A 27,252-nucleotide genomic window follows, 5' to 3' on the forward strand; every position below is an offset into this window, starting at 1 on the left:
ACATCGTCAACCAAAGTTAAAGCTGTGTACTTTTATTAGGCCCAAAATAAAACTTTTCTTGTATCACGTCGTGATCCCCACGGTCGTTTCACTACTGTAGAGTTTCTACGATACAGGGGGAGCCGCGCACTCGTGCGCGGCGGGTCATACAACGTATGACAAGTTTTTCATACATAACATGGCTGTACGAGACTTTTACACTGTATGTTCCGGTTCAAGATCTTGTGTAGTGGATTGTCACGAGGGAACATATTGGTCTCCACAGTGACAGAGAACGGAGGATTGAACCAAAGGACCCTGCGTTTCCTCCTTCTATTACGTAGTGGTTTTGCCTCGCCTGCCTGGGTGTTGTAGGTCATGCACGAGTCCATATAGCCGCTTGACTTCAATGCATCCTCGTAGTATTAGTTTATGTAATCAGTAATAAGCGCCATGAGTTGGCATAGAATTTTTCCCTCCGATTTCGATAAATTTGGTACCAAAAGTTGTCTAAAAATGTGAATAAAATAATTCCACCGTGTATCAATTTTCGCTAAAAATACTGCACGGCGCTTGTTCGCCGCGCGTGCTTTTTTCCGTGCAAATTTTTAGTTTTTGGCCTATAACTTTCACAGTTTTGGTTATTATGGAATAATTGTTATGGCATCGTAATTTAATCAGCTCATCTAGACGAAACTTTTGGTATTAACATCATAAGATTTAAAGGAACAATATTTTCAAATTTTTAAAACCTGGTGAAATTTTGAAAATTTTGTCCTTCAAATATTATAATTTTAGTACCAAAAGTTGCGTCTGACTAATATACATTTATTACGATACTGTAAAATTATTTCAAAATATTCGATATTTTAGGAGTTATATGGATTTTAAGCAATAAATCACCTGTTTTCGTCCTTTTTACACTCTTGCAATGCACAGGAGGCCCACATACTATACAGCACATACTATACAGCTCGACGTTATCGTGCTACACGGTGAATTTTCATTATTCACAGTTATAGGCAACTTTTGGTACCAAATTTATCAAAATCAGAGTTGTAGGTTTATAACCTACCAGGACGCGCGCCGAGTTGGACTCGTCGACGATCCTGATATTTGGAACAAATATTTTACGAGTATCACCCGTTAAAATCAGAGACAAAAAATTCTGTGCCAACTCATGGCGCTTGTTACATAGACTAAATTTAAGGCTTGGCGTCGTCGAACACCTCATTACAGGAGGATAAGCTGTTGATTCGGTCAGCGATCATCTCCGGGATGTTACGGATGATGGACGGTGGGTGATTTGACTGGCGGTGTACATATTTCGTTACCTTCTCTGCTTTGCGGAATGAGCCATCCGATTGGAAAGTAACGTCGATGAAGTCGACAGATGTGGATGGTGGGGACACAAGCTCTCTCTCCGGAATGTAGCAAACAAATCCTTCCGAATCCGCTCCATTGACCATTCTGGGGCTGTCTATCAGCATCACGAGTCCATCGTCCCTATAAAGGCCGTGGAATTGTGGTGGGAGGATATCTCCTAATGGAAGGATAGAACGACTCAATGTCGAACTGGAGAAACTGGGCATGCCCGGGTGTAACAGCATATATAGTAAGATATACAACAGACCTACAATGTACAAATGACAAAGCGAATTTTGTGACGTCGTGTAATGCGCGCATAGCGCGCGCAACCAGTTTTAGGAAGCGAATTTTGCGAGACATCTTCATCAAGAATTCTATTGCGTGCTCCTGTTTAGTACGACCCGCAAAATATTACCACTGTCACAAAGCCATTAAGTGGTTTTAAGTTACTCTTTCATCACCCATAACCCAGGGACGGGATACAGATATCAGATAAGGAACTGGAAGGTTAACTATCGACTCTACGAGTGATCTAACCATTGAATTACCCTTTTAACTTAAGGAGATGCAGGTGAAGAATATGGAAAATGTAGATGGTGACAACAAACACCCATTTCAATTTAAAAAGTATTTTAATTTTACAAAAATATTATACACAAAGGAACAATAACACATTATGATGTATACGCTAGTAAGCAGAACTTTCAGTGTACTCAAAATAATGAAAACATGATGTAACATAACAATACGAAATTCAACATAAGACTGTTTCTATTTATTCTGCCAGTCCGAGTCAGAAACTAAAAATAGCAAGAACAATTCACCCATTATTAATTAAAACTTTTTCCCAACACCAAATTTTTTCTCAGTCATGGCCTCAGGCTTTGCGCGGTTCAGAACCTGAAATAATAATTATGACAAATCAATAACATATCGTTTAAAAATAACGTATACGGAGGTGGCCAGGGGGGAGGGGGGTTCCACGTATACTAGGCAAAGTCAGAATCTTTATGGATTGATCAAAAAGAAGTTAAATAAATTACCTTCAAGAACTCGGAAGTTTTGCTCCTCATACGAGAGTGGAGGAAAGCCTTGCTGCACTTGATGTGGTAATGTAGATAAGTTCTGAACTGGTGGATCAGATTAATGGTGTTATCCCGATTTGTTGGGCTTGTGTGTCGAGGGAACAACACAAATGTCACGTACCTGAAAGCAAACAAATCAGCAAACTTTTATTTAGATTATAGGAAAGCTTTTAAGAAAAACAATGTTTACAGGTTATTTAATTATTGACATTACCAACTGTAATTATTCCCCAATTATAGACTGAAGGCTATTAAACTATGACTATATTTCACATTATATACACTCAGTTTGTTTTTTAAAGACGGCAAGGCTTCAAAATTGAAAAATTAAAGACAGGTCTCAAAATAGATCGGATGTAATAAAGCACATTTCACACACTGACCTTACACTTCTACCAGAAAATTTAAAGACGGGTTGCGATGAATTAAAAACGGTGAAGCCTTCAAAACGCCTTCGTCAAAATTAACTGTCTTTATTCTTCTCTTCGGAATTATATCCCCGAAAAGTCGTGAACACTGAGCACTGATAATTTCCCGCAAGAGTTGCGGGACCGCCAGTCGCCTTGATGAGCAGTGCGGGAAGTTTCTAATGGCGAAAAATTGTGACTAATTTTTATGGTGAATTGAGTTTCCAAATTGTAACATTTCACCATTTTTCACCATTTTACACAATTTTTTGATAAGTTTATTAGCCTTCTAATTTTAGTTTTGACGTGGTGTTATAATTATAAAACAATATTTGATTATTAACTCAGATTTTGAGGATGTAAAGAAACAATTAAACATGTGTTTCATTATATTTAAAGTAATACAGGTTTTACAATTTAGAAACTCGATTCACCAAAACAATCATTTACCATTTTTCATCCAAACTAGTAATTTTTGGTGAACAATGAACATGGCGAGTAAGGTACATCAAAACTGGTAACTGGTAACTTTTGGTCATTATTTTATTACTAGGTGGTGGTGAAGTTATTGAGACAAAAACTCCTGTTCTGAAAGTTGTCCTTTGTACTTGTTTCACTGACCCACGCTTTTAAGCATTTATACATTTCGGCCCATTTTATATGTTTGTTCGATTTGCTGTACATTTGTATACTTGCTATTTTGTAAAAGTTTCAAATCAAATCAAATCATGGCGTCGCAAGTAAGGTACATAACTGGTAACTTTTGGTGAACATGGCGAGTAAGGTACATCGAAACTGAGCTCTTAGTATTGTCGTACAGTACCAGAATACACATTTAATATTTCAAATTTTTAATCCCGGCCGGGACCAGCTTAATCCCGGCCGGGACCGGGATTTTCATGATATTTCTATGTTGAAATGTAACATTTTAAGCAACCTTCGTATAAAGGTTCCATTGACGACATTGATATCAACATCGTTATATCTTCGGATGAAGATGAGCCTGAAATCTAATCAATCCTTCGAGTTTCGATTTTCATTTCGATTAGTTCGATTCTTAACAGTCATTTCATTTGTCAAGTAATAAAATATGAATTTGAAGCTAAATTGGATTAAAAAGATAGAAATTCTGTTTTAAAAATCCCGGCCAAAACGGTAATCCCGGCTCAGACCGGGACAAAAACTCCAAATCCCGGCCGGTATCCCGGTCGAGCTCTGTTGGAAACATTACACATACTTTCATTCAGAAACCGGAGAAAATTATAACAAATAACACCTTGGCTTAGTTTCTTGCCGACTGCCGCGTAGCCAAGGTATCATTTTATTTTAAAACAAACTGTATGTAACTTTGTTCCGAGAATCTTTGCCAAATTGAATAAATTAAACGACTTTAAGTTAAGTACCCGATGTTGTCTCCTCTCAGTAGACCAGGTTGTCCATTTAGCTCCGCGGGAGGCTCCCCATATGAAAACAGCACTTGTGGAGCCTGTTGGTGCGCTTTTCTTGCATCCTTGAACTCTTGCAAGAATACCTGATCACAAATACGTTTCCGAATTAAATCTGCCAGTTAATCAAAATATTAAAGTATAATTCCGATTTACCACACCCGATTTACCACACCCGATTTACCACACCCGATTTGCCGCAGCCATTTCTTTTCCCTCCTTCCGCTAAGGGTCGTTCAAATATTAATACGTTATCAATTTTTTGGCAATTCTCACCCCCTCTCCCCTCCGTAATTAACTGTAATTAAATTTAATCAAGACCCACCCCCCTCCTGACAGCAAATTTGTCGAATTGGCATTCCGAAATCTGCCATTTACAAATGATCTGCTCAGTTACAGCCTTACAAGAGGAGAAGTAATTGAGCCAGCAGAAACTGTCAGGGACTTGGGGGGTCATTCTATCACACGAATGCTCTTGGACACCCGTACCCCACGTCCCCACATCCAGAAAATGATCCAATGCATCATGGGTTCAAAGCTACTGTAAAAGCTACTGTACCGGCACTGAACAACAAATCACAGCACTCTATGGCAACACAAAGCTGTGGAATCTTCCCAAAGAAATAAATTCCATCTCTACTTTGGGCTTGTTAAAATCGTTACTGGCTAAATTCCCGACACGCCCCCTACTAATGATACACTGCTACTAACAACAACTCACTCTTGGAATGGTACTTACAAAAAGACCCCAGCGGAGGACGTCCTACTGCTGAAGCGATCCCAGCCAAACCTACTCAAAGCGTTCAAAGCGTTATTCTAGGTTAAAAATGAAAATTTTGATCACGGAATCAACAGCCAAAACCCCCTCCCCTCCCCCCTCGGCTGATTATGTAATATATGTGAACGACCCCTCAAAATAAATAATAAAATGATGTAAATGAAAAACCTGATTTACCGTAGTTGTATCCTTTCCTGGTAAATCAGGGTTTACTGTACTAGTCGATTCAAGTTAGACTAAAAATAAGTGAGTACCTTGCCGATGACAACATCATCAGGATCTTTAAAGAGGGTAGAGAATATGACAGTTACTCTGTCGGGGTGTGCACTGATGTAAACCGCCTCTTCTTCATGATAATGGACCACTGCTGTCCTGTCTGACGCTGTCTCTGCTTCTTGCATCTGGACATGGAGTTAAATTTGATAAATCGTCATCAAACCACGTTAAAGATTTTAAGGCCTATCTCAAAATATTTTCTGGGTAATCTTATATCTTATCTCTTCTAAATGATCCTCAGAACATATCTTGAAAGTTTAAGGGTGATTGCTTATGCACTATGTAGAAGAATATAGATTTTTAGACTTGATTTTCAGTGTACACGAATCACGATTGAAGATCGTTCGCGCAATACAAATTACTAAAATTACTCATAATGTTCGGTTAGAGAACTGTATAGTTGAAAGCACTTGACTACGTATAGAGGCGATATACTGCCTCTATACGTATATATAATAGACAAAATATTGAACGCTGAGATTACAAACTTTAAGTTTCACGAAATAAAAAATAAATCAATCATCAGCGTGTATGATACTGAATAAAATATTACTGATATGTCAGCCCTGAGCTGAGTGCCCATATTGTTAGTATTATGTAATACAATAATAGAAATGGAGGCATATGAAAATAGTGATTGCCATAGTGAATAGTGATTGGTTACCTTGAAAGTGATTGGTTACCTTGAAATATTTCTCAAAGACAGAAGCAAAGCAGTTACGCTTAAGAAGGGATGCTTTCAGAGCCAAAGCTTCTCTATCCGCAGGAAGGGACGCTAAATCAAACTTTAGAGTCACATCGTAGCTCTCCTAAATAATAGGAACATTGTCGATAATTTAACAAATACATATCTGATGAGTCTTACTTGTTCGGTATTTTTACACTACTGTATTCAATTTCAACATACCTACTCGGGAGCTGTGATAAAAAGAGAGAACTGAAAGGTAAGGAGTAAAACTCATCAGCAACACATTATGTCTGCACATTATGTCTGCACATTAAGTCTGCACATTATGTCTGCACATTATGTCTGCACATTATGTCTGCACATTATGTCTGCACATTAAGTCTGCACATTATGTCTGCACATTATGTCTGCACCTTATGTCTGCACATTATGTCTGCACATTATGTCTGCACATTATGTCTGTACCTTATGTCTGCACATTATGTCTGCACATTATGTCTGCACCTTATGTCTGCACATTATGTCTGCACATTATGTCTGTACCTTATGTCTGCACATTATGTCTGCACATTATGTCTGCACCTTATGTCTGCACATTATGTCTGCACCTTATGTATGCACCTTATGTATGCACCTTATGTCTGCACATTAAGTCTGCACATTATGTCTGCACATTATGTCTGCACATTATGTCTGCACCTTATGTATGCACCTTATGTATGCACCTTATGTCTGCACCTTATGTCTGCACCTTATGTCTGCACCTTATGTCTGCACCTTATGTCTGCACCTTATGTCTGCACCTTATGTATGCACATTATGTCTGCACCTTATGTATGCACCTTATGTCTGCACCTTATGTCTGCACATTATGTCTGCACATTATGTCTGCACATTATGTCTGCACATTATGTCTGCACATTATGTCTGCACATTATGTCTGCACATTATGTCTGCACCTTATGTCTGCACATTATGTCTGCACCTTATGTCTGCACATTATGTCTGCACCTTATGTATGCACCTTATGTATGCACCTTATGTCTGCACATTATGTCTGCACCATATGTCTGCACCTTATGTCTGCACATTATGTCTGCACCTTATGTCTGCACATTATGTCTGCACCTTATGTCTGCACATTATGTCTGCACCTTATGTCTGCACATTATGTCTGCACCTTATGTCTGCACATTATGTCTGCACCTTATGTCTGCACATTATGTCTGCACCTTATGTCTGCACATTATGTCTGCACCTTATGTCTGCACATTATGTCTGCACCTTATGTCTGCACATTATGTCTGCACCTTATGTATGCACCTTATGTCTGCACCTTATGTCTGCACCTTATGTCTGCACCTTATGTCTGCACCTTATGTCTGCACATTATGTCTGCACATTATGTCTGCACATTATCTCTGCACATTATGTCTGCACATTATGTCTGCACATTATGTCTGCACATTATGTCTGCACATTATGTCTGCACATTATGTCTGCACATTATGTCTGCACCTTATGTCTGCACCTTATGTCTGCACCTTATGTCTGCACATTATGTCTGCACATTATGTCTGCACATTATGTCTGCACATTATGTCTGCACATTATGTCTGCACATTATGTCTGCACATTATGTCTGCACATTATGTCTGCACATTATGTCTGCACCTTATGTCTGCACATTATGTCTGCACATTATGTCTGCACATTATGTCTGCACATTATGTCTGCACATTATGTCTGCACATTATGTCTGCACATTATGTCTGCACATTATGTCTGCACATTATGTCTGCACATTATGTCTGCACATTATGTCTGCACATTATGTCTGCACATTATGTCTGCACATTATGTCTGCACATTATGTCTGTCAGCACATTATGGCAGGTGATTCAATAAAGCAAAAATGCTTTTAGTTTTATACTGAAAAGTTTACCTCAGGTGTGGCTTGAAGCGCATCACCATATTCTCTTTGCAGTAAATCTTGGACTCCGTGTGCCACCAGATCTTCAAACATTCCCATTCTCGCACTCAGAAGTATAATTCCTTTATCGTTGGGAGGATTACTGAATACAATAACAATTAATACGAGTGGTAACCGTATGTTCCTTAAACTTATACATACAAGGCCAAGGGATTATTCACATATTATGGATACATAATTCAAAATTTGGACCCCTATGTAAGCCATTTTACACAAAGCCATCGTGTAGAAATTACACTAGCACAAGCTACCCCTACCAATAATATATGAATGATCGAGTCTTATGATAACAAACTTTTGTAAAAACGAAGAAATTAAAATTCATATTTCACCTTATTTGATATTGTACTCCATCAAAATCAACTGCAGCTATATTTACACTTTCAGGCTTGGCAGCAGCAAACTTTGCTTTTAGAGTTTCGCAAATAACTCTGTTGTTTTCTTCTAACAGTATCATGATCCTAAGTCATGTTTATGATTAATTGAGAGCTGATAAGTAAATCAAATAAATCTCTAAAATGAAATAGAAGGTTTCGTTTGGGTAAGGAGTGTTGGGAGGTGTCATCTCACTTAAAGCACACATACTCATTACTCAATACTGCGCAATCTATGCACTTCAAAGTAAGTTTTCTACTGAGTACTGTCTTATTTCCATTTTAAAGAGTTGAAAGGGACTTTCGACAGTTAGCTCTAAAATTTCAGAGAAATTGAGTTCCATAGTGCAAAGCTAGCTACCTAGTGTATAACAACGCATGTATAATGTATATAAATGTAAAATAAATAATGTTTTGTGAATATGGCAGTTTAGTATAGTACCCAGAAGTAACTACCCACATGCAACCCTTAAATAACTCACGTAATTCGTATCAGAATTGCTCAAAAACCCAGAGAATATAGATATGGGTCAAATTTAGATTTCCTGAAAATTTCATAAAATGTCATCGATAACATAGGGTGTGGCACGCCATTCCTCTTTTTCACTATTATCACCATAAAGTGAGAACATTTTGAGCTAGGAACTCCAAAGTTTCCATGGACACATTTGGTTTGATAATTGAATTGCTTTCCCAAAATTAGAAGTTGGTTGTTTACAATTTAACCAAGTTATGACCCTTTTAAGATCTTGCGGATACGTGATCTCGGCACATAATCAGTGATTTCGTCACCCACATTTTTATTGCGATAATAAATTTTAAAAAATTATCGCGATAATATCGGTGAAGCATCTATCGAACTGGCCCTGTCTCAAAGAAGTTCTTTGTGGAACTTGATGACTTATTGGGTTCTGAAAGTCTGAAAAGTGACTATATAATAATTTTGATTGAAATAAATTTTCGTGCACATACAGAATGAATGGTTAATAATTTAATATATATGTAGACCAAGCTCTGTGCACGGGATGCTTCCTGGAAGAATCCAGTTCTTTTAGCGGGGCACCCTACCTAAAGCCAAATTGAGATATAATAATCATATTCCTAGGGAAATAATCAGAAATCGAATACCAATCAAATAATATGATATATAGGAGTAGTAACCATATTTACTATGCAAAATGCCCCAACCTCATAGTGTAAATTTATATAAAATTCAAATTCCATACCACCACTAAACCCCAACAGTCAACACAACAGCCCAAGCAAAATTAAATAACTTCTTATATACTGTCATACTACAAATTAATTAAACATTTGAAATCTGTTAACCAGAGAATAAATTTCTAAACCTAATGCAAGTGAAATAATTTAGATGCAATAATGAATGCCTAATATGAGTATCATCTGTCAATGTCCTTGTAGAACAGTCTGTACAAGAGATATGAGTAACTAATATAGAAGGAAAAAAAACAGGAAGTTGTCGTCTGTTGGAAAATAAATAAAATGTCTAGTATATAAATTAGAATATAAAATAACATTCGGTCAATGTGTCGTCAATAAACTGTACAATTATCAAATGTTAAAACTGTACTGGGTGATACAGTCACCAAAAATAAATACTAAGTATAATAAGTTAATAAATTGGAGGAGACTTCAATATTCACACAGAGTCAATTACTGTTAACTCAACTGAACTACTGCAGACTACCTCATCTTATGGTTTCAAGCAACTTATTGAAAATCCGACCCACATGAGTGGAGGAACTATTGACCTGCTCTTTGACCAGAGTAACTTGATTGAAACGTCTACAATTGAAATCCTGAAAAACTGCACCCTAAGTGATCACTTCCCCATCATATTTGCCACCAAGAAGTTTCAAACTAACCTCACAGCTCCTAAAACAATCAACACTATAAAGCTTAAAACTGTGGATTGTGATTACTTGGCAATTGATTAATTGATTTGTTCCTCTGACTATGAATTGGCTTTGTTGAATCTTGTGAACAATTTTCCAATGTATTGGTAGCGTCCTCGATGAACATGCGCCTTTGGTTCAAAAGACTATAAGCTTTGTTCCCCATGCTCCCTGGTTTGATTCTGAGTAAAAGATCAAAGGAAACTTAGAAGGAAAGCCGAGAGAAATAAGCATAAAAGTGAAGAGAACAGGATACTCTTTGAAGAGATCCGAAATGAAACAAAAAACATGGCTAATCTTCCTGGAACAGCCAGGCATTTGGTGAGTTGGTACTGATATGGTTGGTATGAAGCCGTTGTTGAATATTATTTCTTGGAATTTGTCCTCTGATGGAGATGGGTCGTTCAAAATGTTAACATTGAAATTGGTTAACAGATTTCAAATGTTCAATTAATTTGTAGTATGACAGTAAGGTATATAAGAAGTTATTTAATTTTGCTTGGGCTATTATATTGACTATTGAGGTTTAATGATGATATGGAATTTGAATTTTATATAAATTTACACTGTGGTTGGGGCATTTTGCATAATAAATATGGTTACTACTCCTATATATCATATTATTTGATTGGTATTCGATTTCTGATTATTTCCCTAGGAATATGATTATTATATCTCAATTTGGCTTTAGGTAGGGTGCCCCGCTAAAAGAACTGGATTCTTCCAGGAAGCATCCCGTGCACAGAGCTTGGTCTACATATATATTAAATTATTAACCATTCATTCTGTATGTGCACGAAAATTTATTTCAATCAAAATCACCAAGAATATTCACATAGCCATGTGCCTACGCGTACTGCGTGACGCGCTTGTTTCCGGCGGTCGCGCGCTACTGCAAGCGAGAGGGCTCTGGTTAGAGCAACCAAGAATATATAATTTTTTGCCATTCAGTTTTGAGAGAATACGTTCATACGCTTTGTTGAACATTTTGAACAGTGATGCGTTGGGGACGGTATATAACCCATACGACAGTTGGATATTGCAAGCTAGTGATAGATACAAACAGTGATTCTATGTGTTCATTACAGAGAGATAAGCCAGTGATTCTGTTTAAGTTAAGGGAATCGTGTAGTTAAAGACACACTCTTGACCTTTTACCCTTCAACTGGTTTTTCTCTTGGCAAAAGTAGCGTGATTAGTAACAGGAGTTGACGGATGTTACTCGTCTAAGTTTCTTCGAAGTAGCGCGCGCCGCTTTCTTCTTGAAACGTTGGCAAGAGCTACGATGGCAAGAGCTACGAAGTAGCGCGCGCCGGGCCAGATCATTAACAATGGTCAATAACAGGAGGAGTATCCGTTAAGCTGATATAGAGTTCCATCTTAGGGATTAATGTTTGTTTCTGCAAGGCCAATAACAGAGAATTTGTGGTCGATACAAGACAATTCAACTGCAAAGTTGTCAAAGTTACCTGGCTCGCCAATCCCTGTGCGCGGCGCTTCCTATCGTATTCAAGCTTCCTGTTCATGAAACTTGAATACGAGAAGATTGCGCAATAAACTAGCAAGTTAGGTAAGTTGAAATAAAATGAAATAAATATTTATATCCCGCTTATAGTTATACATTATATCTTGATGGATGTTACTTTTATTTGGAGGACTTCGCCGCGCCGCGCAAACTAGCATTCTTGCTTCACATCGTTGCTCTGCTTCGATCGTTACTCTGCTTCGCAGAGCAACGATCTCGACGGATTGACATCGTCAATCAAGATGTTACTCGTCTAAATTTCTTCGAAGTAGCGCGCGCTGGGCCAGACCATTAACAATGGTCAACATTATATCAACAACCAATATTATTAAAAAGAAAAATTGCCAACTTAAAAGTGGCTGGCGTGATGTTGTAGCGCGATGCGTTACTGGGCCGGCCCCGCGCATCCAATAATGCTTCTCGCAATAATGAATAATGCTTCGTTAGATCGGTGAGATGCGCTACTGGGCCTCATCGAGCTGCGAAGAATTGACAATTAAACGTGGCGCATTTGGATGATGATTAATCACTCTACACTCGACTGTCACGTGACTTTTTCAACCTGTTCTCTAGCTGGTGCTGAATGACTATTTTAAACCCTAACCCTCTAATTTGATCCCAAACCGAACCCTAACCAAATCTGTACCAAAAGCATATGCTGAAACTCTAACCCTAACGAGAAATTAGACTAACTTCCTTAAGCTATATATATACGGTCATTTCACATAGCCATGTGTATACGCGTACTGCGTGACGCGCTTGTTTCACAAGTAGACCTTCGGCGGTCGCGCGCTACTGCAAGCGAGAGGGCTCTGGTTAGAGCAATACGGTCATGTTACGTGATCAAGACAGTTTTTCACCAATATCTCGTCAGGGGAGCATTTTAACCCTATGTCATGTTGTCATACGTTGTATGACCCGCCGCGCACGAAGTGCGCGGCTCCCCCTGTAGCGTCGAAGCGTATAGTGAAGCGACCGTGGGGGTCACCACGTGATACAAATGTCATGGGGGTGATTCGGAATCAGCGTCCGAAAATACATCGATTGCAATATATATCAACTGTCGAGGGCCCTTTTACAACAATCTCGAAGATCGACTGTAGAGTGATTTAGCACGCTCGGGCGCATTTGCCGCGGTGACAAAAACAATTAAATGTGATAATCTAAACTCCAGAATGCATGTATATTCCCAATAAATGTAAAGTGTAAGAGTTCATATAATATATATATGGCTTGACCACTTGCTCTAACCAGAGCCCTCTCGCTTGCAGTAGCGCGCGACCGCGTAGACTCATGGCTATGTGAACTTGACCACTGTTAATGGTCTGGCCCGGCGCGCGCTACTTCGTAGCACTTGCCATTTCGAGAAGAAAGCGGCGCACGCTACTTCGAAGAAATTTAGACGAGTGACATCCGTGGATGATGATTAATCACTCTACACTCGACTGTCACGTGACTTTTTCAACCCGTTCTCTAGCTGGCCCTGAAAGACTATTCGAAACCCTAACCCTCTAGTCTGATTCCAACCCTAACCCTAACCCAATCCATAACAAAAGCATATGCTGAAACCCTAACCCTAACGAGAAATTAGACTAACTTCCTTATATGGTCATATCACGTGATCGAGACAGTTTTTCGCCAATATCTCGTCAGGGGAGCATTTTAACCCTATGTCATGGGGGGTGATTCGGAATCAGCGTCCGAAAATTGATCGATTGAAGTTGATTTCAACTGTCGGGAGCCCTTTTAGAACAATCTCGAAGATCGACTGTAGAGTGATTTAGCACGCTCGGACATCCGTCAAATATATGGCCAAAACAAATTATAAAATGGCCAAAACAAATGTGTATTATTATGTAATATCTATTTTATTAAATAAAATGTAAACTATTATATTTCACTCATACATTTTCATGGACTAGACCGGCGCGCGCGCTACTTTGTATCCGTTAGAATAATCTTTATTAGGATTTTTCGTGACCTTTCTCTTCAAATATAGAACCAAATGTTTATTTACCGATCGGCGATTCGGTGAAATAAAGACATTTTTGAAACACTGAAACAGTTTGAGTTCTTTAGCTTTGATCAGTATCTGATTTCACATAGCCATGAGTCTACGCGTACTGCAAGCGAGAGGGCTCTGGTTAGAGCAAGTATCCGATGAACGGTGCTAGAGCTTCCATATGATGCTTCATCAGCTGTATTCCCAATACAATTCGAAGCGTGGCTTTTTTGCCATTTGTTCAAACACATCGCAAATTATATCCACCAGCGGGCTATATTTGCGCCCGCAGGCCCGCTAGTTAAAATGCCTGATATATCGCAGCCCGCTGTTACAGCCTGCTGATATAGCCCGCATGAAATTTGACCAGTAGCGATATAGTCTGGAGACAGGATAAGAGTTACACTTTATTTTCATGATCAATACTGTCGAATTGAACGTAGAGTATTTCTGAAAACAGTGAAAACGCAAAAGTTAGTAGGATACACTTTTTAACAGAGCAGAATATTTTAACTAGCGGGCCTATATACACCATATTCGTACAAATCTTTAAGTTTATCGAAATGCAGAACCTATAAGATAGGGAACAATTGAGTACATAAAACAGTGGCGTAAGAGAGGGCAAAACGTGATAAAGCTTAATAATCCTGGCAATGTCAGGAGTGCCCAAAATAAAAACATTCTAGTGAAAGTAAAAGAACAATTTTTCATTTAGTACACAATGAGGGAGTACTTAGGGACCTCACAATGCAAATAACACAATCTCTCTGTGTGACAGACTAGTGGGGTTGTATTGAGCTATTTTCCATCTGGTGGGGGGGGGGGGGGGGGGGGGGCATCTTGTTATACGACCTCTATATTGAAGCAGTTTGCTTATCTCACATTTTAATCTATAAACTTGAAACTATAACTATAACGTCAATTTTCGTTTTCGACTTAATATTTTAACTAAATAGTTTAAATTTACAATTAAAGTATAAATCACCGTAAAATAGATGTTAATTAACATGCTTATGAGAGTTTACAAAATAATATAAACAAATAAAACGTTAATTGTAGGCCTATCTTGAACTTAATATCAACAAATAAATATTATTTTAAGGTTGGCAGTTTTATACGATCAGATCAAGCATCCCTGCCATCTGGACTTTTTTGCAGATTTTTTGCTCGTTGTTTCAAATAAGCTATCGTAGTAATTTAATTTCATTTTGAGAATGTCGGGATAGACGCAACATTAAACCTAGCCTGTTTCAATTGAAACTTTAGTTGGCACCTTTTCCTAGAAACACATTACATATAAGAAACGGTTTGTCCCAAATATAACAGTGTTACACAGTACACAGCTCACAGGAAGTGTTTAATCATCTCAACTTTGCGGCTCACTTTGTCCGGGCAATCAGCCAGGTTCAGCTCCACTGGAATGTGGGTTTCCTGTTCACACCGCTGCTTGATGGACTCCATAAACTCGCAGAACGGGTGGTCACTGTTCGTATGTCCACAGGAGTCCCTGAATAGACCATATTCTAAAATACTAGAGTAGCAGGGTGTAGTTAGAGATTAGACAAAATATTCTAAAATACAAACAATATTCTCTCTAATGAAAAAGTAACTTTATTTCTGAAATATTATACAAGAAATGTGCACGAGTAGACCATACCTGATACAAGCTCGAGTGTAAAACTCTATTTGTTCATCAGAATGCATGCAGTGAGAGAAAACGTCTCCCTCTAGGATACTGCGACACTCCTCTTCAAAGATCCTCTCGGTTGTTTCATCTGCACAGGTGTTGGTGAACGGAGCTCCCACCTCGGCTGTTGTTTGAGGGCACTGCAAATCAGGCACAATCATTAGTATTTCTTTGTAAATATTGTAATTTATCTGGATTTGAAACTTTTAGGCTTCTAAAATATCCTTTAGAAGATTGTGGACAGACTCGTCTTGCTCAAATTTCAAGGTGAAAACGATTCATTTTAAGATTGATCCGAATGTTGGATCTTGTTAGGACAACCTTCCTTATTATAAGTGTTAACAATTACAAATATTGTGTTAGTTCGCTGAAATTATCCCGTTGTCTTTTTCCCGCTTCATAAATAACCCCGGCAAAGTTTCTATAATCCCACCCCGCTTTGGTTCAACTAGATTTGGTTCGTTTCAATATTCCCATGAGAATCTCATTTGCGCACTGTCACGTGTTTTGATGACGCGTGACTAAATACTATGACGCACATTGGTCAAAATTGTCACTTGGCCTATGACTTAACGTAAGAACCATAGATCTGCTTGATCTACGTATTAGTCGAATTGCAGGCGCTGGCAAAGTTCCAGCACACCGCTTACTATTAGTATTACATTACTTGACCAGTTCCAGAACTTGTCTTGACGACTTGACGGTTATATTATATGAAATATTTGTCCGGTAAATTTTGTTGTAGCGATTGCACTGTTTGATATAATAGTCGTCTACTTTGATGAACTTCATGACACGATATATCGACTCCACCGTTTTTCGCTTGCCAGGCTTAACTCGACGCCCCTTATTGATATTCATTCAACGTTCGGATTGAGGAACTATTTAAAAATAGAACGCCAATTTCAACCGTCAGTACCTTAGTTTTATTTATCTAGTACTAATAGTAGTATAATATACGATCAAATTGCGAGCGTGCCAAATCACTCTACAGTCGATCTTCGAGATTGTTCTAAAAGGACCCCCGACAGTTGAAACCGACTTCAATAGATGTATTTTCTGACGCTGATTCCGAATCACCCACCATGACATAGGGTTAAAATGCTCCCCTGACGAGATATTGGCGAAAAACTGTCTCGATCACGTGATATGACCGTATAAGGAAGTGAGTCTAATTTATCGTTAGGGTTAGAGTTTCAGCAAATGCTTTTGTTAAGGATTGGATCAGGGTTAGGTTTGGGATCAGATTAGAGGGTTAGGGTTTCGAATAGTCGTTCAGGACCAGCTAGAGAACGGGTTGAAAAAGTCACGTGACAGTCGAGTGTAGAGTGATTGATCATCATCCATCAAATTGCCCTAGCACTTAGCAGCATCCTGGAGGAGTTTATAACACAAAACGCAGGCACGCTTAAGGTTATATTAAAATAAACCCCCGTGCTAAAGCACGTCAGCGTTATTTTCATAATAATCTTTCGTGCTTCGCACTCGAAATTATTATCAACTTTTCCCGCGCGTCGCGGGAAAATTTGAAATATAATCTCTGCGCGTGCCGGCGTTATGGCAGTGTGTTATTATATTTATAGTGTAGAGCGCTGAGTAAAGCAACGAAACGTCCAAAATTAATTTGAGTTAAAGTCATTATCAATTTAAAAGCAAGTTGGATAAGCTAATGTTAGGAGTAATCCAGTTTTGTGGGATCATGACGGCTACTTCCAGGACAAACATGTTTTAAATAATTCCAAACTTGTCTCTGCAAGTTGTAGAGCAGGAAGGTGTGCAGTGTATAGTGTATAGTGTATAGTGTATAGTGTATAGTGTATAGTGTGTTGTTGTAAACTCTCACCTGTTGAGCGAAATAGTCCATCTTCCAACTTCCTATCAGCTCACTAGGACTGTCATTCTCCATCAGTACATTATTATAGTAGCCACTAAACCAGCTCCTCTCTACATCATTATCTCCCTTACCACTGTGACCACCACAAAGGCCACAGCTGTCCATGTGGTGTTCTGCAATGATAGTAGCACTACTGTACCCGTCCCACGTCACTGAGATGCCATGCTGACCCATTGTAATCCTGGCAAGAGTTTTAAATGTTGTAGTATTAACATTCTCAAGTTCAGCTCAATGACTTGCTAAGTTATTAGGGGTGCTCTGAATAATACTGAATGTAAGATAATAACAGTTAAAACATACGTGTAAATGAGGCCATCTCTGTCGTAATCAATAGTGAGGCTGCCCAACGTGACTTGCCCGCCAGGAGCGATAATCTCCTCCGTGCCATTATTATTTACTAACCAACCTTGCAGGAACTGAAACATTATCTTCGTCTTAAAATTAAGGCTCGATACTGTAAATTGAAAATGTGTAATTTAGAGCTCTTATCAGTATTTTGCACTTCAAGCAGTCCGGAAATCAGGTAAAACCGTTACAGGATATCATAAAGAAAATCTAATAAAGAATAGGTTAGGTAGGTAATAAAGAATACACGTGATCTGAAAATACCTGGACAGCAGTACCGTCGGAAATAACAGTGATGGACTCAAGGCAGCTGGAGTCGGCTCCACAAGGTTTTATCCTACCGTACACGAACCATTTGGGGTGCTTTCCACAGTCCATAGTAAGAACATACTCACAGGCTCCCACAAAGCTGTACATGGAACCGTCAAAGGTAGTGACGTGAGGGTCCCCGAACACGTGACACACTTTCCGCTCGGTTTCCTGCATCTGTAGCACGTCCACACTCACAATCTGCGATTACGAGTTACTACTTCAACAATAACCAAATTTATTACAATCTACACGTCCACATCACAATCTGCGAGAGGGAGTTATATACCTGCATCTTAGCCAAAAACCCACACTCACAATCTGCAACAATAACCTATTTATTACAATCTGTAGGCACGTTCCCTCCCCCCCCCCCCCCCACTCACAATCTGCAACAATAACCATATTTATTACAATCTGTAGCACGTCCACACTCACAATCTGCAACAATAACCATATTTATTACAATCTGTAGCACGTCCACACTCACAATCTGCAACAATAACCATATTTATTAGCATCTGTAGCACGTCCACACTCACAATCTGCAACAATAACCATATTTATTAGCATCTGTAGCACGTCCACACTCACAATCTGCAACAATAACCATATTTATTAGCATCTGTAGCACGTCCACACTCACAATCTGCAACAATAACCATATTTATTAGCATCTGTAGCACGTCCACACTCACAATCTGCAACAATAACCATATTTATTAGCATCTGTAGCACGTCCACACTCACAATCTGCAACAATAACCATATTTATTAGCATCTGTAGCACGTCCACACTCACAATCTGCGACAATAACCATATTTATTACAATCTGTAGTACGTCCACACTCACAATCTGCGACAATAACCATATTTATTACAATCTGTAGTACGTCCACACTCACAATCTGCGACAATAACCATATTTATTACAATCTGTAGCACGTCCACACTCACAATCTGCAACAATAACCATATTTATTACAATCTGTAGCACGTCCACACTCACAATCTGCGATACGGAGTTACTAACTTCAACAATAACCATATTTATTACAATGGATTGACAGTGCATTTAAATGAAACGTTGAAAGAACTGCTGAATTGTAAACTTATGATATTATGTTGCTACTAGTGGGGCTATGTTGCTATGTTTTGTTCAGAGCTTAACCTTTCTGAATATCAATCCTTAGGCGAGGCTGTGAACCTTGTGAAAAATGTCAAATTGCTGTCCGAGAGAGGAGAAGAGCAAACGAAAAGCAAAAAAGCATCCAGAGAATGATGAGTTTTGAAAAGTGTGTTGACGCAGAAATCACCATCAATCGAGCTAGGGATAGCTACTATCTTGCAAAAGAGACTCGAAAGGGATCTATAAAGTCATGAATAAACTTTTAGATCTGCCCTAAAAGAAGCATCTATTACTGTATTAGGCCTGGACTCAAGAAACCCACCTTAGATGTTGAAGAGCTCAAAAAACTATCGACCGATTAGCAATCTAACATATTTGTCCAAAATACTGGAAAAAGTAGTTCATTACCAATTAAATGAATATGCTGATGTCAACAACCTATTTTCCTCATATAAATCAGGCTATAGAAAGTTATATACTCTATAGCTGTGAAACTGCAGTTACCAAGATACATAATGATATTCTAATGATGATTGATAGCAAATCGCAAAATGTTGTGTTTCTAATCAGCTGCTTTCCATAAACCATAATCCTCCTTACGAAACTCAAGAATGGTATTACAGAACTCAGATGAGTAAAGTGTAACCTAAATAATCGCACATTCAAGATAAAAGTAAAAAAGCCACATCTTCTGAATGCTATCTGGATATTGGTGTACCTCGAGGATCCATTTTAGGACCACTACTGTTCATATTGTATACTAGAGAAGAAATTGTCACAAAATATGGTTCTCGATTCATCTGTATGCAACAGGTGTACTTTGCTTTTGATGTTCACAGTTCTAATCCTGATTTAACAGCTGTGAAAAATTGCTTTCTTGAGATAAAGCAATGGATGACAGTTAACTTCCTAAAACTGAATGATGAAAGAACAGAGTTCATTGATTTTTTCGGCACCAATGTAATTATGGTTTTACCACCGTGTTTTGGTTCAGCCGAAATAAATTTTACTATGATGTTTACATAATGTTTATCACTCCAGCTGCAGTCTGGTAGTGTTGAGTCTCAGGAATATTTTTCTAGCTCTCTTTTTCCATGTTTTTGCCTCACAGGAAATATTGTGGTCTTTTCTAAATATAACTGTAATACATTGATGTAAAGTTTATTTGAATTTTGAAATAAAATATAGGACCATATGTCTATAGTCAGCCCAATCCAGACAATGGATTTAGGAGACCTCTCAATCAGTCCTGTTAGCAAGGCCAAGAACCTGGGATTCCTTTTTGATCACCAAATGATCCTGGACTCTCAAATAAATGCCGTATCCAAAGTATGCTACCTGAATCAAAGGTACTCAGTAAGAATCGGTTCGAAGATCTCCCATGACCTAAAAGTTCAGTTAGTTCACTCCAATATTCTCTGTTTTATAGACTACTGCAACTCAGTCTATTATGGTCTAACAGAAAATAATCTTTATAAGTTACAAAAGATACAGAACAATGCTGCTCGATTTATCTTTGGTCTTTACGGAAAAAATATACGTGAACCTATCATGCCATACCTCAAAAAGCTCCACTTTCTACCAGTTCGGTTCAGAATCAAGTTCAAAATATTCTGGTGTCTTAATAACATAGCCCCTTAGTACTTACAACGACACATCAATCTCAGAGAAGTACGAAGACAAAGTTCTAGACTAGATGATGACTTTTATTTGTTGAAAGTTCCTCCTGCTCCTCATTTCAGACGAACAGATGCTGCATTTATGTTTTGTGGACCAAAAATTTGGAATGAACTACCCTACTCACTACTCAGTAAGATCATTATCATCTGTAGAATGTTTTAAAAATGCCCTAATGACATTTTATTTCCACCTAGCTTTTGTTAATATTCCCAATATTTGTCTATAATGTCTGAACTGATAAAAAATTCCATAATCTTGGTATTTCAACACTAAGTCTCGCTTGAATGACTTAAATGTACATCTTTGTTGGGTATATTTTAATGTCGAAGCGTGTAATAAATGTTAGTATTTATTTATTATTATTTATAATTTTGTGCATGTCGTTGAAGAGTTATGTTGATAATGGTGGCACATCGGAGTAATCGCAAACTTGACACAATTCCCATGGAACCAAAGCGCCTGATTATCATTCGATTACTTATCAGTATCTAATTATCGTGTTCAATAATAAAATTCCGTCTAGAACAGATTAGCTAATTGAAACTCAAGGCCAGAATGTTGTGGACGTAGAGCCGCATCAATTATGTAATTATGTAATTATGCTGATATTGAACGTTTATGAAATGTAAACTTATAATATTATGAAATGTAAACTTATGATTATGTGGCTATGTAATAATTCACATTTTTTAGGGGAGATAATTTAAACTTCAGAGCTTATTTTCTATATGAAAAGCACATTTGAAAATCACAGTGACATACTAGAGTTACTGGGGTTTCCTGTAAGATCACAGTGACATACTAGAGTTACTGGGGTTTCCTGTAAGATCACAGTGACATACTAGAGTTACTGGGGTTTCCTGTAAGATCACAGTGACATACTATAGTTACTGGGGTTTCCTGTAAGATCACAGTGACATGCTAGAGTTACTGGGGTTTCCTGTAAGATCACAGTGACATACTAGAGTTACTGGGGTTTCCTGTAAGATCACAGTGACATGCTAGAGTTACTGGGGTTTCTTGTAAGATCACAGTGACATACTAGAGTTACTGGGGTTTCCTTTAAGATCACAGTGACATACTAGAGTTACTGGGGTTTCCTGTAAGATCACAGGGACATACTAGAGTTACTGGGGTTTCCTGTAAGATCACAGTGACATACTAGAGTTACTGGGGTTTCCTGTAAGATCACAGTGACATACTAGAGTTACTGGGGTTTCCTGTAAGATCACAGTGACATACTAGAGTTACTGGGGTTTCCTGTAAGATCACAGTGACATACTAGAGTTACTGGGGTTTCCTGTAAGATCACAGTGACATACTAGAGTTACTGGGGTTTCCTGTAAGATCACAGTGACATACTAGAGTTACTGGGGTTTCCTGTAAGATCACAGTGACATGCTAGAGTTACTGGGGTTTCCTGTAAGATCACAGTGACATACTAGAGTTACTGGGGTTTCTTGTAAGATCACAGTGACATACTAGAGTTACTGGGGTTTCCTGTAAGATCACAGTGACATACTAGAGTTACTGGGGTTTCCTGTAAGATCACAGGGACATACTAGAGTTACTGGGGTTTCCTGTAAGATCACAGTGACATACTAGAGTTACTGGGGTTTCCTGTAAGATCACAGTGACATACTAGAGTTACTGGGGTTTCCTGTAAGATCACAGTGACATACTAGAGTTACTGGGGTTTCCTGTAAGATCACAGTGACATGCTAAGGTTACTGGGGTTTCCTGTAAGATCACAGTGACATACTAGAGTTACTGGGGTTTCCTGTAAGATCACAGTGACATACTAGAGTTACTGGGGTTTCCTGTAAGATCACAGTGACATGCTAGAGTTACTGGGGTTTCCTGTAAGATCACAGTGACATACTAGAGTTAATTGATAGAAAGTATTTGTTGCCAAAGAATTGTCATAACAAATTTTAAAACATAGTTAAGCTAAACATGGTTAAAGTTACGATTCTATAAAAATGTACTTAAACTGCCTCTAAACAAACGTCTAATACTGTACAATGATTTAGTCGTATCAGTTCTTATGTATAACTCATCCTGTTGGGCCGTCCCCGAAATATTCCTTGAAAAAACTAGATGTTGTTCACCGCAGACGTCTTCGCACTATTTTGAATATAAAACAAAAACTTGTATAAACGCTGCAGTGCTGAACCGTTGTCAGAAAAAGTGGCCCATAGTCGGTGGAGAATGTTAGGATATGTTTTGCGGAGTCCTATTGATGAACCAGCGTTCTCTTCTCTCATTTTTGCCATCAATACACTGGACTTACCAGGGAGCAACCTAAAGCAATTTATTCTCACTGATTGTGCATGATGATTTATGTAAAAGAAATCTTTCTATGAATAATATTTTTGATCTGTATTATCTCCGTAATTTAGCTTATGATAAGAGATATTGGCAATGTCCTTAAACACTGACGATGGCATTCGTCCCCCCCCCCCCCCCCCATTACGTCATATCTACTTATAAAGAGTATTTAATTGTCATCATAGCAGTATCAAAACTCATCAGTCTTACCTGCTACACTAGTTACCATGACAACTACACTAGTCATCATGCTTACCTCATATTCTGCAGTTTTTTCAAGTCATTGAGAACATTTGACAAATAAATAGGGTTTATATTAGTAAAGATTACCAGCAACGTAACATTACTCTTGATTTATGGTTTACTCTAGTAGCAGTTATACTCACATTAGATCTAATAGATCTGTCGATACAGTTAGTTGCCATACACACGTACTTGCCGGACACGTCGCTTGACACGTCCTTCACTTCCAACAGGTCTTTGTTGGACATCAGGGCCAGGCCTGAACAAATTGAGAAAAGTTATAAAATGTACAATGTTCTCAATTGAGATATTTGACTGATAAATAATGTGACTTACTACGGTAAGGTTTGCTAATTTACAGCTTACCTTTACGTTCGACTCGGTACCAAGCCACATCTGGGCTAGGGGTACCGTGACTCCCACACTTCAGTCGCAGACTGGCTCCTTGTTGCACCAACATCTGAAGCAGAGTTATTTAAACATTCCAGTGGAGGGGGGGGGGGGGGGGGGTGGCAACATTCCACTCAATTATTTGAGGGGAGGTTATGGTATTGTCTACAATGTACGTGAAATTACACGTTGGTATTTTCATAAAAGTGGAGGAATTATATATTCCAGAACAGGAGATTGTATAATTAGCCTAATTTATCAGTAATACTGATAACAGTGAGGCATATGTCACTAAATGCTCAAATGGTGACCCCAAAACTATATTTCCATAATTATGAATTAAAAGAACTCCTCCAAGAAGAGATGCAGATTAATTTTTCCTTGTTATATAATCAACTCATTTGACTCAATACCAGTGTGCATTTTCCAATATCAATGTGCACTTTCCAATATCACTGTGCTCTTTTCAATATCAAACTTAAGAAATTTCTAGCAATATTGCACAGAATGTAAATAGATATTTCGTGTTTTGGCAAATGAAATTTCTCCTTCCAGTTTTATAAAAACCAACAATGAAACCATAGAAAAGCTTATTCCAGAAATACTGACCTTATTTTTGAGCTGGCTAACTTCCGGGTCCTTGATGACAGGACAGAGATTGTCCTGCCAAACAGTAAGGTTCTTACCGGACTGGCAGGCTTCTACCTGAGGGGGGGGGGGAGGATCATGTTGTTATCTAAATATTATTCTACCTGAGGGGGGGGGGGGGATCATGTTGTTATCTAAATATTATTCTACCTGAGGGGGGGGGGATCATGTTGTTATCTAAATATTATTCTACCTGAGGGGGGGGGATCATGTTGTTATCTAAATATTATTCTACCTGAGGGGGGGGGGGATCATGTTGTTATCTAAATATTATTCTACCTGAGGGGGGGGGGGGATCATGTTGTTATCTAAATATTATTCTACCTGAGGGGGGGGGGGGATCATGTTGTTATCTAAATATTATTCTACCTGAGGGGGGGGGGATCATGTTGTTATCTAAATATTATTCTACCTGAGGGGGGGGGGGATCATGTTGTTATCTAAATATTATTCTACCTGAGGGGGGGGGGATCATGTTGTTATCTAAATATTATTCTACCTGAGGGGGGGGGGGGATCATGTTGTTATCTAAATATTATTCTACCTGAGGGGGGGGGGGATCATGTTGTTATCTAAATATTATTCTACCTGAGGGGGGGGGGATCATGTTGTTATCTAAATATTATTCTACCTGAGGGGGGGGGGATCATGTTGTTATCTAAATATTATTCTACCTGAGGGGGGGGGGGATCATGTTGTTATCTAAATATTATTCTACCTGAGGGGGGGGGGGATCATGTTGTTATCTAAATATTATTCTACCTGAGGGGGGGGGGATCATGTTGTTATCTAAATATTATTCTACCTGAGGGGGGGGGGATCATGTTGTTATCTAAATATTATTCTACCTGAGGGGGGGGGGGATCATGTTGTTATCTAAATATTATTCTACCTGAGGGGGGGGGGGATCATGTTGTTATCTAAATATTATTCTACCTGAGGGGGGGGGGATCATGTTGTTATCTAAATATTATTCTACCTGAGGGGGGGGGGGATCATGTTGTTATCTAAATATTATTCTACCTGAGGGGGGGGGATCATGTTGTTATCTAAATATTATTCTACCTGAGGGGGGAGGGGATCATGTTGTTATCTAAATATTATTCTACCTGAGGGGGGGGGGGATCATGTTGTTATCTAAATATTATTCTACCTGAGGGGGGGGGGATCATGTTGTTATCTAAATATTATTCTACCTGAGGGGGGGGGGATCATGTTGTTATCTAAATATTATTCTACCTGAGGGGGGGGGGGATCATGTTGTTATCTAAATATTATTCTACCTGAGGGGGGGGGATCATGTTGTTATCTAAATATTATTCTACCTGAGGGGGGGGGGATCATGTTGTTATCTAAATATTATTCTACCTGAGGGGGGGGGATCATGTTGTTATCTAAATATTATTCTACCTGAGGGGGGGGGGGATCATGTTGTTATCTAAATATTATTCTACCTGAGGGGGGGGGGATCATGTTGTTATCTAAATATTATTCTACCTGAGGGGGGGGGATCATGTTGTTATCTAAATATTATTCTACCTGAGGGGGGGGGGGATCATGTTGTTATCTAAATATTATTCTACCTGAGGGGGGGGGGGGATCATGTTGTTATCTAAATATTATTCTACCTGAGGGGGGGGGGGGATCATGTTGTTATCTAAATATTATTCTACCTGAGGGGGGGGGGGATCATGTTGTTATCTAAATATTATTCTACCTGAGGGGGGGGGGATCATGTTGTTATCTAAATATTATTCTACCTGAGGGGGGGGGGGGGGATCATGTTGTTATCTAAATATTATTCTACCTGAGGGGGGGGGGATCATGTTGTTATCTAAATATTATTCTACCTGAGGGGGTGATCATGTTGTTATCTAAATATTATTCTGACAGTATTTACTGAACTTACATTTTACAGCCCAAAACATAAGTTGTAAAAATGGCAGCTTTAAATGCGGTAATGTCAGCCTCAGCAGATTTGAGGACTCCACTCCAGCTATAATACCTATACTACAGACTACGACTATACCTAAATACTATGTAGGTACCTTCAAAGTGCAGCGGTTGAAATAGCTGACACAGTTGTTTCCACAGATGGGTTCAATAGGTTCCTGGCTGCAAGAGTCCAGGGTGGGACAGGAACATGTCCCAACACCATTCTGGTTCTTACACACTTCCAACTGCCCACACCTTACATCCTTACAGGGATCAGACTGCACCGTCACATACGCGTCAGATATAAGGTAGTCGTGAGTGTTAACTGCGGCACACCTGGTAGTAATGAGTAATATCAACATACCAAACAAACACTACACATACCAAACAAACACTACACATACCAAACAAACACTACACATACCAAACAAACACTACACATACCAAACAAACACTACACATACCAAACAAACACTACACATACCAAACAAACACTACACATACCAAACAAAACACTACACATACCAACAAACACTACACATACCAAACAAACACTACACATACCAAACAAACACTACACATACCCAAACAAACACTACACATACCAAACAAACACTACACATACCAAACAAACACTACACATACCAAACAAACACTACACATACCAAACAAACACTACACATACCAAACAAAACACTACACATACCAAACAAACACTACACATACCACACATACCAACAAACACTACACATACCAAACCAACACTACACATACCAAACAACACTACACATACCAAACAAACACTACTACAAACCAAACAAACA

The 27,252-nt window shown here is 38.7% G+C and overlaps 3 protein-coding genes across 3 annotated transcripts in view; all 3 read right to left on the reverse strand.

Moving 5' to 3' along the window:
* LOC134815899 (cilia- and flagella-associated protein 53-like) overlaps positions 1-27,252 on the reverse strand; it is an 889,273-nt gene that overhangs the window by 158,946 nt on the left and 703,075 nt on the right. The gene's annotated exons all lie outside the window — the stretch shown is intronic.
* On the reverse strand, positions 1,961-13,030 carry LOC134815906 (probable actin-related protein 2/3 complex subunit 2). Its single transcript, XM_063824510.1, has 8 exons — positions 13,025-13,030; positions 8,352-8,482; positions 7,972-8,101; positions 6,022-6,147; positions 5,317-5,463; positions 4,243-4,370; positions 2,391-2,553; positions 1,961-2,247 (listed from the first exon to the last, which is right to left on the reverse strand). The coding sequence occupies exons 2-8, from the start codon at positions 8,474-8,476 to the stop codon at positions 2,182-2,184; spliced, it is 885 nt and encodes a 294-aa protein (XP_063680580.1). The 5' UTR covers positions 8,477-8,482; positions 13,025-13,030; the 3' UTR covers positions 1,961-2,181.
* The window catches only part of LOC134815894 (kielin/chordin-like protein), a 35,373-nt gene continuing 22,965 nt past the window's right edge, over positions 14,845-27,252 (reverse strand). Inside the window, exons 7-15 of the mRNA XM_063824495.1 lie at positions 26,542-26,764; positions 24,455-24,550; positions 23,822-23,915; positions 23,599-23,714; positions 18,027-18,272; positions 17,718-17,833; positions 17,367-17,598; positions 15,494-15,663; positions 14,845-15,343 (exon numbers count right to left, since the gene is read on the reverse strand). Coding sequence (XP_063680565.1) covers positions 15,181-15,343; positions 15,494-15,663; positions 17,367-17,598; positions 17,718-17,833; positions 18,027-18,272; positions 23,599-23,714; positions 23,822-23,915; positions 24,455-24,550; positions 26,542-26,764 — 1,456 coding nt within the window. The 3' untranslated portion in view covers positions 14,845-15,180. The remainder of the gene's footprint in view (positions 15,344-15,493; positions 15,664-17,366; positions 17,599-17,717; positions 17,834-18,026; positions 18,273-23,598; positions 23,715-23,821; positions 23,916-24,454; positions 24,551-26,541; positions 26,765-27,252) is intronic.

The sequence above is a fragment of the Bolinopsis microptera genome, chromosome 5 (genome assembly GCF_026151205.1).
Source record: "Bolinopsis microptera isolate Bmic1 chromosome 5, MBARI_Bmic_1.0, whole genome shotgun sequence".
Classification (NCBI taxonomy): domain Eukaryota; kingdom Metazoa; phylum Ctenophora; class Tentaculata; order Lobata; family Bolinopsidae; genus Bolinopsis; species Bolinopsis microptera.